At 39.6% G+C, this 15,446-nt stretch overlaps 1 protein-coding gene across 1 annotated transcript in view; it reads right to left on the reverse strand.

The window, feature by feature from the left end:
* The window catches only part of SULF1 (sulfatase 1), a 67,345-nt gene extending 58,252 nt beyond the window's left edge, over positions 1-9,093 (reverse strand). Inside the window, exons 1-3 of the mRNA XM_009335041.1 lie at positions 9,030-9,093; positions 8,473-8,707; positions 2,594-2,833 (exon numbers count right to left, since the gene is read on the reverse strand). Of these exons, the coding sequence (XP_009333316.1) occupies positions 2,594-2,833; positions 8,473-8,644 (412 nt within the window). The 5' untranslated portion in view covers positions 8,645-8,707; positions 9,030-9,093. The remainder of the gene's footprint in view (positions 1-2,593; positions 2,834-8,472; positions 8,708-9,029) is intronic.
* Between the last annotated feature and the right edge of the window lie 6,353 nt (positions 9,094-15,446).

Below are 15,446 nucleotides of genomic sequence, written 5' to 3' on the forward strand. Positions count from 1 at the left end.
CACATGTGATCAATTGCAGAATAGAGGGTTTAATTAAGGCTGCGGCAGGGTTAGACAGCGGAGGCTTTATAGATGTTGGAAACTATTTGGAATGCACAGAAGTAAGGACATTATATAAACACTCCCCCAGCCCCTTATTTCCACCGACTTATATAATAAATTGATCCTATGCAAAAAGTGAGAGCTAAATCCTCATCATTTCAAACAGAGAACCAGGTTGGATGTATTGCACATTGTCTCATCTGGACTGGAGCTCTCTGGACCAGTGCCTCATCAGGACTGTTACCAAACTGTGAGTGGCCTTGAGTCACTCACTTCTCTTTCTCCACCTCAGTTTCCCATTGAGGAGGATACTGATTTCCTCTCAAAACATGTAGAAATGCACAGGGTAAATACTCACAGCTTCTTCAATATCAGCACAGAGTCACGACTAGTCTATGTTGCATGTAGCCACTCTCTCTCCCCAGTTCCCTCTTTTTCACTCCCAATTATTCTTGACTCCCAGGTATTCTTGAGTCATTACAATTTTACTAAACTTTCTAGCTGTGAAGTGTAGATTATTAGTTGGTTAGTGGACTTTTGATGACTTTTTAATGAGGCAACACTGTCCTTGAAAAATGTATTATAAGATCTGCTGTTAATTAAGCTGCCACTTCAAAAATAATTGTGGGGTAATTAGAAGGTAGGTTCATCTTACAAGGAGTAAATGGATAAATTCTTTGAGGCCATATTATTATAGGGTCAAACAATGTACCTTGGTCAGAATCAGAGTTTCATACAAGTATTTTCATTTGTTTCCATTTCCTTTTTCTCCTTCCTGCCCCTTGTTAAAACTCACCTACCCTGACAGTTTTAGGACTGGTGTTCTCTCTGCCTGCCTTTGGAAAGGAATTGTTTTCTTTTTCCTTTTCTTTTGACCCCTTTTTCCTTTCCATTTAATAGGGCCAAGTCTGCATTTAGTAGGCATCTCCACATGCCTTTATAATACAAGCCAACGTAGAAGATGATACACCCAAAGCAGAGTGTTTACCCCCAGAAGGGCAGAGAGGGCTAGTGACAGAGCTATCCAGTTTACACATGAGGCATTTAGTAGTGCATTTATTAGATTACAAATCAGTAAGGTACTAACTTTTTTAAGAACAGGAAAGACAGGTCCCACATGAAGCAACTGTAGATCAAGCAGAAAGGATTTCTGAGACATCAACCATGAGACAAAGCTTATGTTTTAGGATGAATTCAACACCTTTTTTAGCAGTGCTGACAATCTAGCAGGTATTGTCAATTCTCTCTCCCCTCTTTTTCTTTTCCAAAGCCTTGACGCTGACCCTTACTCAGGTTTAGCGGAGCTGTACTCAGATGGCAACTTCACCGAAACCAGCTTAATAGAGACTGAAGTACTATTCAGCACATGTGTCAGAGCCAACATCAGGTCCAAAGAAGTTAAATATTTGTCTGTTTTTGCTTTTTAAACAGGATGCAGAAGCTCTCCAAAACTACAGATACAGAGAGAGAGAAGAAAAAAGAGCGAGCTGTCTGTGTGGTGAAGAAAAGATAGCAAACAGGCAGATAAATTTAAGGCATTGGATATAGCAGCATTAAGAGAATTAGGACAAGCAGACAGCATGGAGACATTCGCCTGCTATATGTTTTGAAAGCGATCTGTTCTTGTGCCTAAGCCGCTAATAGAGAAAAATCTCTTTGCTGCCAATTACATTGTAAGGAACGCAGTTGGCACTGAGTTCTGTGCCTCGTTGGTCCTGTAAAGGGGAGTCTTTGTAGTCGAATGACACTTCTGGACAAATTGCACCCTGATGACCTCGCACAACTCCTGTACCTTGCAAAGGGGAAGTCAGGCTGGAGCCTAACGCGTCTACAGATTGAATCTTAGGGGATAGGTGATGCAGAAATGAATCAGGTTTTACATCAGGCTGAAGCGCAGACGGGAGGAATAAGAAGAGTTCTTTGTAGACAGGAAAGGGATCTCCTGACTACGGAAAACCACCAGGAATTTACAAGAAAACTATCAAATCTTACTGGTGCACAGCAGAACAATCCTTCTTAAAGGCATGTTTCTATTCCTTTTCAGAAAATGCAAATGAAATATCACCCCATGGCAAAGTTTAAATTATACCATTCACCTTGTTTCACTCCCATGACAAGCACTTCGCTCCTGTGAGGTCTTTGGCAGCAGTCCCCAGCCTGGCCCTGACATCTTCTTCCATAACTGTTAGCAGCTGTCCACAAGCAGGCCATAATACTGACCATAATCACGGCTGGAACTGCCAGTTCAGACCCACAATGCCACTAAAATGCACCTCTTTCGCACTAGGTGTAACTGCCCAACAGCTTATTTCCCACCTGGGACATCCAAAGGTGAAAATATGCTGCTCCATTACAAGTGAGTTTCTTTACATGGCCGTTAGCTGTGGATCTGGACCAGCAGGGAGTACTACCCTCCCTCTCAGTAAACCTCTGCTCTGTAAACCCAATTTGGGACAATAGTCGCTTCATTTTAGACAGTGATTTGAGACCCGTTGCTGAATATCTGTCATCTTCACCTTAAACAAAGAACTACTGTTGATTTGTCTCTTACCTGTTCTATACCCAGTGTTATTGAGATACACGGCGAAGGTACGTGGCTCGTGAGTAGCCTGCCATGAGGGAGAAGAGCAGTTTTCGTTGTTCGTGTATATGTTGTGGTTGTGAACGTACTTCCCAGTCAGCATGGAGGAACGCGATGGGCAGCACATCGGGGTGGTTACAAATGCATTGATAAAAGAAGCCCCTCCATTCTCCATAATCCTTCTGGTTTTATTCATCACTTGTAAGGACCCTGCAATAAGAGGTACTGATTATCACTCCGCTGCAAAAAATAGTTAGAATATATTGGCTGCTACTATGCCATTAAAAGTAAAGTATCAGTGATTAGCTTGTCTTTGGACATCAGTCTGTACTCTGTAGCTTAGGTAATTTTAGGAGAAAACATAAGATTTTTATTATATCACCAAAAATATTTTTCTCAGGCCTCAAAACAAAATTAAAATACAGACTAATCTAGAAATACAATGTTAAAGCTTTAGAGCTGTATCAAATTTATAGATCAATAGTTCTTCAAACGCTGCTTAGGAAAACAGTATGTTACACAGACTACATCATTAGTCAATGTGCCAGTAAAATATGTAAAATTCTGAGATAGCAATTATCTGTTACAATTCTTTCCATTTTATCAGATAATCAGAGAGAGAGAATGAGAGAGAGGAAGAAAGTAAGGGAGGGAGGGAGAGATAGGGGAGAAGAGAGAGAAAATTTTTCTAGAGGGACGTTTCTCTGGATGCAGGATCAGCATGTCTGGCTCCCATACTGAAGCACTATGTTCAAAATCAGCTTTTGGGGGTGGATCTGTATGCAAAAAATACTGAAAAAGTTCAGCATCTTTCTCAAGAGACTGTACTGATCCAGTTTAAAGAACAAAGACATTTTTTGCATCCTTCAAAACCTCTTCATGAACAACAAGGTGAGACAGGCAGGGCTTGCAGATTTCAGATTGCAGAAAGACTGACCAGCTCCTGATAGGGTCTGTCAGTGTTTGCTGACAGCTCTCAAACTTTGCTCTTTCTGTTATCCAACAGAGCAGAGATTGAAAGGTGAGGGTGAACTGTGGATATGGGAGTATGTGTCCAAGAAACACGTTTGTGAATTGTAATACGTGCACAATTTTGATGGTAAAAAGAGGTTTCTGGAATTCTACTTTCTTTTTTTCCTTTGTTTTCACAGTTAATTTCACACAGTTGACAGCAGTGGGCTTAAATTTAAATTCATTGGTTCCATTGATACAATAAAAGTTTTCCTTGGTGGTTTTGTTTGGGTCACTTGAAAACCAAATTAAAAAAAATTATTTTTTTAAACATGAAAGACATGTCTGTAAAACCACAAAACTGCCAAGGACGCTCAACTTTAGGTGTAAGCAGTAAAATCTTACAAATGATTTTACTATTTAAACTTAAGCATGCTCTGTTTTATTTTGGGGCTAGGGAGTCAGTGCTGACTATGAAATCTTTTGCATGAAAATAATTTGATTAAAAAAAGGAAGAGGCGGTTAGCTTTTCAGCATTTCCTGGTGCAGCACCAATGTCTGTGTCTTTAAGGATACTTTTAATACCTTGCATGTAAGTCACCATAATTTTAGACTCTTCCTCTTTCACAGACCCTCTTTTCTAAATGCAGAGCATCTGCATTCATGCTTTCCTGAACTCAATCCAGGCAAAACCTGTGTGTTCAGAGGTATAGAGAAGTAGGAGAGTAACTGAGAGGTCCGTGAACACAAAGGTCTCCATTTGTATGAGTGGGAGCATTTCACTGAGTTGTTGAGTAAAAGTCAAATGAGAGAACATCCTCACTCTACATGTCTTTATCTTCGACCCCAGGCTGGCTTTTTCTTTTTTTGTTTTGGTTTGGTTTGGTTTGGTTTTACCATAGATCTCCCATTTTTGAAATGTCACAGTTTATTACTGAGAGCTCAGCTGTAAAGTGCTTGTAGGTTCTCAGATGGAAAGTGCTCTGTTCAGGTACACTAATGCACGGTAACAGCAGCAGACCTGATGTGCACTTTCATGTCTCTGTGCATTATAAATGAGCAGCTGTTAGAGCGCTTCCTCATTCCTCTGCTTGGTCAGCCCTCTGCTCTTGCAAACCTGCTGTTTATGAGTAAGTTTTTCCTCCAGGTATGCACTTACTGACACTGATAATAGATTTAGCCCCTCTGGAAATTCTGGAATAGGCACTTCAAAGCAGGTGAGACTTCCTCATTTGGAAAACAAAACATAAGCAGGAGATAAAACTTGCTGATATAAATTATAATCCTTTGCTGTCTGTAGCTCTCCTCACAGCTTGTGCTCTTTACCATCTGGCCCACAGTCTTCAGGGCACAAGTACTCGGGCGCTGTCTGACAGCAGGACACTCGTGCTTTACATGACCGATTGGGGAGCACCTGAGGGGAACCAGATAACTGGGAACAGCCACTTTGGACACAGAAATTAGCAAGTTCTGTCAGGCAAGAAATGCAGTGTCACCTCTCAGTCTATTCTCATATATTAAGAAATATGTTTGGTAACCAAGGTTTCATAACAAGTGTTAAAGTTGCTATGGATTTTCATCCGGGCGTAACACAGGTGGACATCTCTACAAAGGGATGGCTAGAGCCACCTTGTCTTTATTTGGGTTATATGCAAGGCCCCAGGAAGGTGGTGGACTTTTGCAGATCTCAGCACACATCCCCATTTTTTCAACTTGTGACTAGAACGTCAAAAGTTCTAGTGACAATGGAAATCAAACTAGGCAAATTATGCCAGGTATGATCTATCTGGATGATGCTGTGATCTCTTCACCCACTGCAGTACTCAGTGCATGGTTTGTATGGATTTCACTGGGTGGCTCATTATGCTGTAAACAAGGGTACAGAAAAAAGTAATTGTCTCAGATGGATTTTTCCCTCTTTTTTTTTAACCTTTTCCCACTTCTCTGACATCTCAAAGGGCTCTGGGTTAGAAACACTGGAACTACCAATGTATTCATTAGTTTTGACTCCTTTCTGACATTATGCAAGATATTATTCACAGTGAGGATTATCGGAATGATTGGGGGATCATGATTTGAGGTACTGATGTGTGCAAGTGATAGAGAATCTGGAGGACAGAGGAAGAGACTAAAGAGTGAACAAAAAGTTGGAAATACCTGTACTAATGCCTGAACAGAGTACAGACTTGCCCCCAGTGGGAGCTGGGGCCACTGCCCTGAAGAGCAGCAGTACGTTGTCTGCAGGGGGGCAGTAGTTCTGGGCAGTTCTGGGTTCTGGGAGCTGGTGCTTTGCCTTGAGCAAGATGCCCATTTGCCTCAGTGCTGGGCAGTTATTTCTCTACCCTCAGGATCTTGGTGGGGGAAAGCAAGGGCACAGAGGCACACTTTCACCAGTCACTTCCCAGCTTCTGGGCCCAAGTATTTGCCAAGGTTCTTCAAGAGCTGTGGGCCAGGCTGCTTTATACCGCTTAAGTTGCCATCCACCAGCTGATCAGTAATATCCTTCCTCTGTGCCACATTCCTCCCAGCATAGATAGGAACCGACTGGAGTTGTGGAGCAATTTGTGGATTTTATCTGATAAGCTGAATGAGACAGCAGCTCTGATGAACTTCTTTGCATTCAGAATGCAAAACTCAGATGGATGGTGCAGATCAATAGGAAGATGTGCATACTCCTATGCTTTGAGCACTAACTAAATGCAAGCTGCCTGCCTCTTGCAAATTTTACTTTGGATAACTCCCCTGTGTATCATTTGCACTCAGACAGCTGAATATTTTGGTTCAATGCTTATACATGCTCTGGAGACAAATTCTTCCTGACTGAAGCTTATAACGTACCTTATATGCTTTTATGTTCAAGCATTCATTTAGAAGAGCTATTAGGAATGTTCGTGCTGGGAATACAATAGCAAATAATCCATACTGAGAGACTTTCAGTCTTGTGGTTTTTGGATAGCAATGCCTAAGCTTTTTTCTGTTTGTGGCAGAAAGTGTTACTTCCCATTGACCTTTGGGAAACAAGATTTTTCTCAGGAATCACTGAAGGGCGAGGGGGTAATTCACACATGGAAAAGAGTATGGCTTCACTTTTCAGATAAGCAGATAAGCAGAATGATTTATTAGTAGAAGTGCAAATAATGCAGTACAGTAAGTCTTGGGGCCGAACCCTGTTTCCTGCAAAATGATCTATGGAAAGGGGAAACCTGTGTCTTCATTCAATGCAGTGAGAATGCATACACATCCAGGCTATTGCTCAACTGCTTGCTAATAGGAGCCAGAGCGCCCTGCAAACATCCAGAGCAGCTTTCAAAGAGAGGAGCTCCACAGTATGAACAAAGTGGCTTGCCACATCCTTCCTGCTCTTTCACCACTTGCAAACCCTCTTGCAAGATTGAAGACAGCAAGTCGGTAACGTTGTTCAGAGATATGTCTGCTGACCTACCTTCCCCGGTGCCCTGGAGAAAGTAGGCTCTTTTGGATCACAAAAAGGAAGACATGACTTGACCCTTTAAAGAAAATTTTCAGAACGACTCTATCAAGAAGAAATGCATTCCTATTGTAATAGCTGTATTTTAGGCCAAAAATAGAGCCGGGAACAGTCATTCATTATGCAGCACGGCTAAACAGAGCAGACATTTGAAAGAGTGAGAAATAAAAAAGATAAGCTGTGCTCAGATCTAAAGGCCTGGTCTTGGAGCTCTGCTGCATACAAGCACTAACTCTCAGTCACAAAATATAGTTTATTAATTATGTTCTCACAACCCTGAAGGACTGTGTAAATTATTATTGCATCATGACAAATACAAAAATGCTAGCAACTAAAGAATTGCTTTTAGATCTAGACCACTTTTTGTCCACAACTTTCTGGCTGAAAGTACGTGATTTTAGAACAAATGAACAATTTTGGTATAAGTTTTCTGGAATGAAGCATTTTGATTTTTCAATGTCATATGGCATTTTGTTTAGAAATTCACTATACTTTTATTAAAAACATATCCCATTGAAAAACACTAAGAATGCAAGATTTAATTTCAAATTGATTTGCCATTTTTTCACCTTTTTGATCTTACCTCCCACCCCCAAAACTAAAATATTTGCTTGGGGGTAACCTAAAATGATCCTCTTTCTCTCCTTGATTTTTTGCCTTGGGCAGTGAACCAAAAAATCAGTTATATGCATAACTAACATTAATATCTTTCTAACTTACTTAATGGAAAACATTCAAAGGCCTCCTGGAACATCATCCAAGTGTTTTAACTTTTTCCACCCTGAGAAAAATATGTGAAAATAACTTCTGGCTGGTATGTCCAGGTTGTGCTCAGATATTTAGTATACTTGTGAAAGCAAAACTATCTTATTTTTATACATATAGCATAGTTTTAAAGCAGATGGATTTTAAGCATTTTAATAACTCATAGAAATATTAAGCTTATGTCCTGAAACCAGACCAGTTTTTCTGTGTGCATAAACATGTCGGATGACATACATGCATGTGACAAATATGTGGAGAATATAGATACTCACCTATACATCACTGAGGGAAAGGTTAATCTCATAAGGCTCAAATTTTTAAATGCTACAGAAAGTCATAAAGTGAAAAAGGGCTTTTGATGCAAGTTTTTTACCTGTATATCCTTGCATGTATTATTAAATACTTTTATGGTGGTGACGAAAGCCTTCCATGGCAGATTTTGATAAGCATGTATTTCCTAAAGTCTGTAATTAAATGTGATGAATGCTATTAAATAATATTTGTTAACTCATTTCCCAAACTTGTCCCACATTCTGATATTGTTCCAGGACCAGCACCTTCTCTGAATTTAAAGTACTTTCTGCTTGGCAGAAATTACTGAAAGACACATGACGAAATAAAGTAGGAAATAACAATTATTTCTCACCTAGCTCCACATCTTGATCATCTGTGAGTACAAGGATGATATTTGGTCTGATATTTTTTCGCTCCTGCTGCACACGTCCTCTGAACCTCGGGGACTTGACAGTGGAACAGTGACTTGTTAACAGTTCAGTACTGAGCACTGCCAAGATGAGTGCAAACCAAGAAGACTTCATAGTAGTTCCAGTATTTCAATGAAAAGACTGATCCAAAAGTGCCTGAGCTCTAATTTTCAAGACCTGTAGGGAGGAAAAGAAATTTTGTTCAAGCAATAAATAAACTCCCAGTCACACAGTGAAAGGATGACACTTAGGGAAGTCAAGCCTGACACATACCATTTAACATGATTATAAGCCATATTGTTGAATAAGAGCTTTATTCTGTCATTTTCTAAGAATAAACTCGGTCATTCTGCAACTACGCTTTCTCAAATAATTTTTGCTTGAAGTCATGCCACTGCCTGCATTTTGTATAGGCATGACTTCTGATATACTCCTCACAATGCTCCTTCTTCTACACCCCACGCTTCTTTTTATGCAGCTTGTTCTTTACATTCAGTACCTGGGCGCAGTAAAAAATTGCTGGGATGCAGACGTGTTCAGAACATCTGTAGGAGGAGCCCTGTAAGAAGAAGAAAGCAGAAGGCTTGTCAGTCAAAGACCTCAGCACTGTGGCTGTGCTTCAAAGTCTCCAGAACTGTTTGTTACAGCTTCTTTCTCTGTCCTGAAAGAAAAGAGTAGAAAAAATTTTCATTCCCCTCAGCTCACCTCCTTAATTTAATACCATACTTACGCAGCGGTTAGATGGCACCTTGGCTGCTAGAGATAAAGGACATATATATTATGTCATCAAATGCAAGTGCTTTTCCAACAGTTATAGTCAGCCTGAGATTCTGAGAGTATGAGTTAATTCCAGCATATGGCACCTGGCAAGCGATAAAGCTATTTTAGGTTAACTCACCTGCATGAGCGACTAAAGCCTTACAAAGCAGAGGGGAAAGCATGGCTATCATTTGCAATCTGCATTGGAACACTGAGTGAAAAGTCGTCTTCCCACTGACAAGAAAGCTCATATTAAGTGACAGTCTAGATGATCTTACCCAGCATTGTGAAAGAGCATAACTGTCCCTCAATCAATCAACGACGGACCTGAGTGCCTCATCCATAATGCACAGTACCTCTGGCACAGCCTTGTCCTCGATACTCCGCTTCCAGACTCGGCTTAGTACGTTATCAGAACCCCTTCTCCGTGCCTGTCAGTCAAACAGCCTTGCTTTTGTAAGACCTGATGCAAGCACAGAGGCTTGGCTTTGCTGCAGCAGATTTAAACCTGCGACTGAAAATGACTGATTGGCCCGGGAGGAATGGGTAGCCGCTTACACTTTAACATTTTTGGCATTACTGACTGAAGCTCTGCAAAACCATCCTGTTACACAAGGGAAGGGAGGGGATATCTGGGGGCAAAAAGGAAGGGGGTGGGAAAGAAACCACGGAGTCATGCCTGCTGCCTCCAGGGTATTGACCTGCCACATACATTTCTTCTGTTTTTATTTTGGGACTATGGATAAAGCATGGTGACATCGGTCAATAAAAAAACCCCCACAAAACCACCCAAGCCCAAGAACATTCAAGAGGTCTGCCCAAGGGGAAGCCTGCATGGGAACTGGGGTGCACAATATATAATTAGACTGGAGCATAATTCACGAGATGACTTGTGCACCCACACCTGAGACTTCGTATTCAGACATGCAATATTAACTACAAACAGATTAATAAGCAGAAATAATTGAATGAGAGCAACACAGAAGACAAAAAGGGCCCCATCACTCACCTAAAAATGCATTAATAGGAAGGTGCTCTAAATTTCAGGGGAAGAAGCCACAGGAGAGGGAGGGGATGGGACTTGGTGCTGGACTGCTAGAAAAAGGATGTGTTCTTGTTTTCACATACACCTTTTATTTTAAGCTTCACAAGCTAAACACTTCCATGCTCCTCACTCTGGCAGGCTGTAATTACACCACAAGAGTGTGAACGTCTTTAAAAGGAAAATCCAAGTGTCTGTTGCAGAGAAATCCTGTCTTTCATTGTCTCTGCACCAGCAAACAGTCCAGCCTCTGACTAACATTAGAGCACTGCAAAGCCAATACAGGGGATCGGCATTTAACATTAAACGCTATTTCGGTGATTACACAACATTCAGGTAAGTAGACTGGAGGTGTGTAATTAGTCTGGACTGACTTTTAAAAATACTTCAATTTCCATGTAGTTGTTCCAAGTTGCATAAAAGCGGACAAAAGCCCCTGAAGAATGGGGTTACCTGAGAAGTCAGCCTTCTGACACCACATGCTCTTGGTGCAAAAGCAGAAATAAAATTTCTCTAAATGTCTGATCTTTAAATAGCAAAACTTTGACTCACCTCACAAAGCATGAAAGGCTACGTGAAGTGAGACTCAATGTTTAGTTTCTTACCTCAGTTGTATCGTACAGCAAACTTTTTCAGACAATGTTGACCCAGAAAGCGCAGTCATCCTGACTGCACTGAGCAAACATTGGCACCAACGTGTTTGAATAATCCCCCACAGTATGAAACTGCAAGTTCCTGACAATTACACCTCAGTGCTAATAAAGTTTACACTAATCCAAATGAACATTAACAACTATTCTCCATTTCACCCTCTTTGGGCTATATTAGTTAGTTTTTAAAAAATCCTTTTGCTTTAGCAAGTTAGGGCCACCTTAAGCAATTCTTTTCTAGGAAAAAGGGCATGAAGTGTTTCTTTTCTAACCCTAATTTTTTCCTCTTGATGGACAAAGGAAAATATCAGGACTGATCTACACATATAAAATTAACGTTCCAAGTTTCATTGAATGGTTCTTGCACAAGAGCACAGTAATGCCACCTTTTATTGCTCGTAACTATTTCAGTTTTGCATACAACAAATCTTTATTAAAAGGTGATTTTTGACAACTTGTCCTCTTACAGCCTGTTTCCCAGTCCTAGGAGGAAATGAAGTAAAGAAAACAGGCTTGATAGGGAAGACAAGGCTGCAATATTTGTGTTGGATACTGTCTGGTAGTCTACAAGTGCCCCTACAGACACTGTAATTTGTCTTGAGAAATAGATGAAAATAGGAGAAATTCTAAAAGGGACCTTTTCAAATTCACATGGGGAAGTAAACTTAAATTTTTTTGTGCAGTGTTCAGAAATCAAGACAGTACTATAAAATGCTTTTCTCTAGCCAAGTAAACAAGTGCTGATCATAACTTCTATATATGCTATTTGGAAAATTGAAATTATATTTTTTCCTATAGAACATACCTATGACAACTGAAATGTAGTCAGTAAATAAATAAAACCAGGGAAATCCAAAGAAACTATTTTTCCTCATCTAGATGTAATTTTTTCTTTCAGTCATTCTTTTTTTTTCTCACAGGAGCACAAATTCATAGTTTGCACTCACCTTTCATGGGATAAAATCTGAAAACTTGGATCTTTAGTTGGTTCTGTGCTGCTAGTATTATAACAGGCAGTTCAAGGACTCGTTGGCATGGAGAATTAATTACCCGTGAAACTTGAATTACATTGGCAGGGCACTGCAAAGAAAGTCTACAGTGCCACTTCATGTGATGTGGCATAAAAACTAGGAGGACTTTATTTCTTGGTCTCTTAAGAGAATATCTTTCAGTGACTAGGAAGAAAAACAAAAGGTAGAATAGTATCTTTTGAAACTATTCGTAGATTTTATATTCATTTTGGCCAAGAAGTGTTTAAGATTTTTCAGTGCATTGGCTGAAAGTGCTTAATTTGGAACACAACAAAAGACAGCCAGTTTTGAAAAAAGACCATTTTCCATTTGAAAATCCACTTTGTTTTCATGTCCACACTTTTTACTATGTTCAGTTAAAGTGCCGTTTTGTGTTTGGCCAATAAAAATCTGTCCAGAATCATACACTTGGTTTATGAAACAGGGCACTGAGTATCCAGAAGTATACTCCATTATAAGCTTTAAAGATGTATGGACTTCTTCATATTTAATATTCTACAAATGTGGCTTCCACATATCCTTCCATAGGGAATCTGGCTTACATGAACGGATTTATTTCTTGTTTGTAAATCTGAAATCAAATGTGGGGATTATGAGTAAGGATATTGGACATATGTCCGTCCACAATACCATGGGCTATGCAGTGCCCCACATCACTAATTCATGACCAAGTGGTAACAAAAGGCAGGCAACCTTGTCTACTCTGCACCACAATGATGGTGTTTTCTTTTGAGCATGAACATTGAGGACATCACATTATCCAAAGTCATAGGCTAAGGCCCGCTGTTCTAGCGGCCTTTCCTTAGAAACAAAAATGGATCAACTCTGGCCAATAAAGGAAACAGCAGTAATAATAATACTACTACTAATAATGTGGACCATGATTGTGGAGCTTGAAAACCAGAATTCTGGTTTCTTTCCCCCTGATATTAGCAATAAATGTGCCCAGCAAATTGAGAAGATAAGGCACCACAGGGATCCTAAATCAAGAAACTCCTAATGCGGTAGCAATTTTATGGTTGTTTTGTTCCTCATTACTATCCGTTATCCAACTGATTATTTCTCTGTACTTAGATTTCCCTGCCCTCAAAAATTGACATAGTTGTATATAATTAAGATATAGTCCACAAATGAACATTTTGCTACTTAGGACATTTTTGAGATTTGCTGAGAAGTACTAGGAACTTGCAAAAAAATATATCAAAAGCACAGAAAAGAAGCAGAAGGCCTTGTCATTGCAAGTTATAAGTTGCCTCATTTCCTTTATGCAAAAGACCATCTTGGATAACTTCTTCTTACAGGTTTCTCTGATAAATAAATGGATAAAACCTCTCAAACAAACAAAACCTTAGATATCAATCACCACGAGAAAATGAGCTTTCCTTCCTCACCCCAAGCAGAGGAGCATTATCTTTCTATGTATTTTACCTATGACCTGCTGACTTGACAGTTTTAACTTTGATGAATGTTTTCACAGGAATATGACGCCAGCATTCTCTGTTTCCTTAAAATCAGACTCTCCATAAGAAAAATAGGGAGGCGAAGGACAACAACAAGAATTCTGATTATTTGTAAAAAGCAGGGTAGGGATTCTGCTATTGACATCATTTTGTCATTTCCAATATGACCTTGGAGGCTGGTCACATTGGTGGGCACTTGGTCAGCGGCATTTCAAAAACCTCTCAGTCTGCTCATACTGCCAGAAATCACTATCAGTCTTTGGCATCATGTTAACTGGAGGCAGCTTCACCCACCAGTGCTCCTGCAAAGGTCAGATTCAGTGGTTTATGCCTACTATTTCCAGTTCTTTGCTTTGAAGTGAAATGTGTCCGCTTAGCAATGCTCCTCTACTCATGAATGTTTTGCATACGTGGAAACTCCAAGGTGAAAAGGAGTGAAAGGGGTTTTCTCAGCCACACATATACAGCTTCTGTGAATCATCTTTGATGTTTGTGTCAAAGGGTGGATAGACCCCTCAAAGACTACAAAGTCTGAATCATAGCAGGTGTGTGCTTAGAGACGCAACAAAATTAGTAATTTCATGAGATGATTAGTAATTTCATGAAGATTGTACAGACAGGTTGAGATTACGTAATAAAAGGTCAGGGAGGAGAGATGTTTATCTGCACCAAAGCAACCTAGCAGTTCAGAAGTCTTAAATCTCTCCTTAAATCATATTGCCTTCATGACTAGAGGGTTGTAACACCCAACGACAACAATAACAACTCTCAATTTCACTAATACAGTGAAGCACTTAAGTGGAAAAAGCTGTTGACAGATGACTGTTTTAAGTGTGGTAATGTTAATGCTCTTGTCACATCTTACACTTCTATCTTGTATTTAAAAGGCAAACACTGCAATCTCAGACTACCAGGCACGACCACATAAATCTGCGGGTCAGTTTCCTGTGGGAATATCGAGCCTGCAGCCATGGGAAACACATTTATAGTACAGCAGAAGTCAGGAGAAAGCAAGACCTACCATCTCTTCTAAAAGGTTAATCCCCTAATCTTAGTTGTAAAGTATAGGATTTACAGTGAACACAAAGAATGTAGTTCCTATTTGGGCCTAATCTAATCATTACCTATTGGATTTCCAACACACTTTAGTAATCAGTCAGTTATCTGCTCACCTTCCAAATGTAATCTGTGTATTATAATGATGTATCATCAGTGCCTCAGGCTAGATTAATTTAAAGCAACTATAATTTAAAGTAATTGCAGGCAGGGAGAATCATAACCTTATATTAAGTTTTTACATTGTAATTTCACAAACAGTTACAGACAGGAAAGGAAAAAGCCTGCAGTGACTTGAAAGTATAATACACACTTGCTAACCCACTTTTATAACTTTGTACAGGTTAAGGGATATTCTTAGTAGGTAAAAGTTTCCAACTTTTCACATGTCAGAGTAAAACAACAAACTCCAATAACATTTTAAAAATACATAAAGGTAGAAGAAATTATCTGTCTTTGGGAAAAGGAAAAGATGTCTTTGATTTTAACACTGTTAATATAGTTGAACAAAACATTAAAGAAAATTAAAAATAATATTTTTATATGAACTTCAAATCCATGAACGTTTTAAAAGAAAATTCCCACATATTTTTCAGTAAGAAGTGCCTGCTGCTAAGTTACAAACTTCTAATAATGTACAGTTACTTAAATTTATTTCTCACCATCTGATTTACTTTGTTTTAGAATTTCATATTTCAACACAGCCAAGAAGTGCACTTGTCATACAAAAGAGCCTGGTATAATTGAGCCAGATGACGTGCCCCACAAGTAAAATCAGCCATTCATGAAAGCTGGTCACCAGAGGCCATTTCAAACAATGCACATTTCAAAGTAATCTAAAGTAATCCCTTTTCTCTGCTGATTTGGTTTCCAGGCAGTCTTAAGCACATGTGTGCAGCAAACAGGAGGCTTATTAAA

Source organism: Pygoscelis adeliae, unplaced genomic scaffold, assembly GCF_000699105.1.
Source record: "Pygoscelis adeliae isolate BGI_AS28 unplaced genomic scaffold, ASM69910v1 Scaffold101, whole genome shotgun sequence".
Taxonomy (NCBI): Eukaryota; Metazoa; Chordata; class Aves; order Sphenisciformes; family Spheniscidae; genus Pygoscelis; species Pygoscelis adeliae.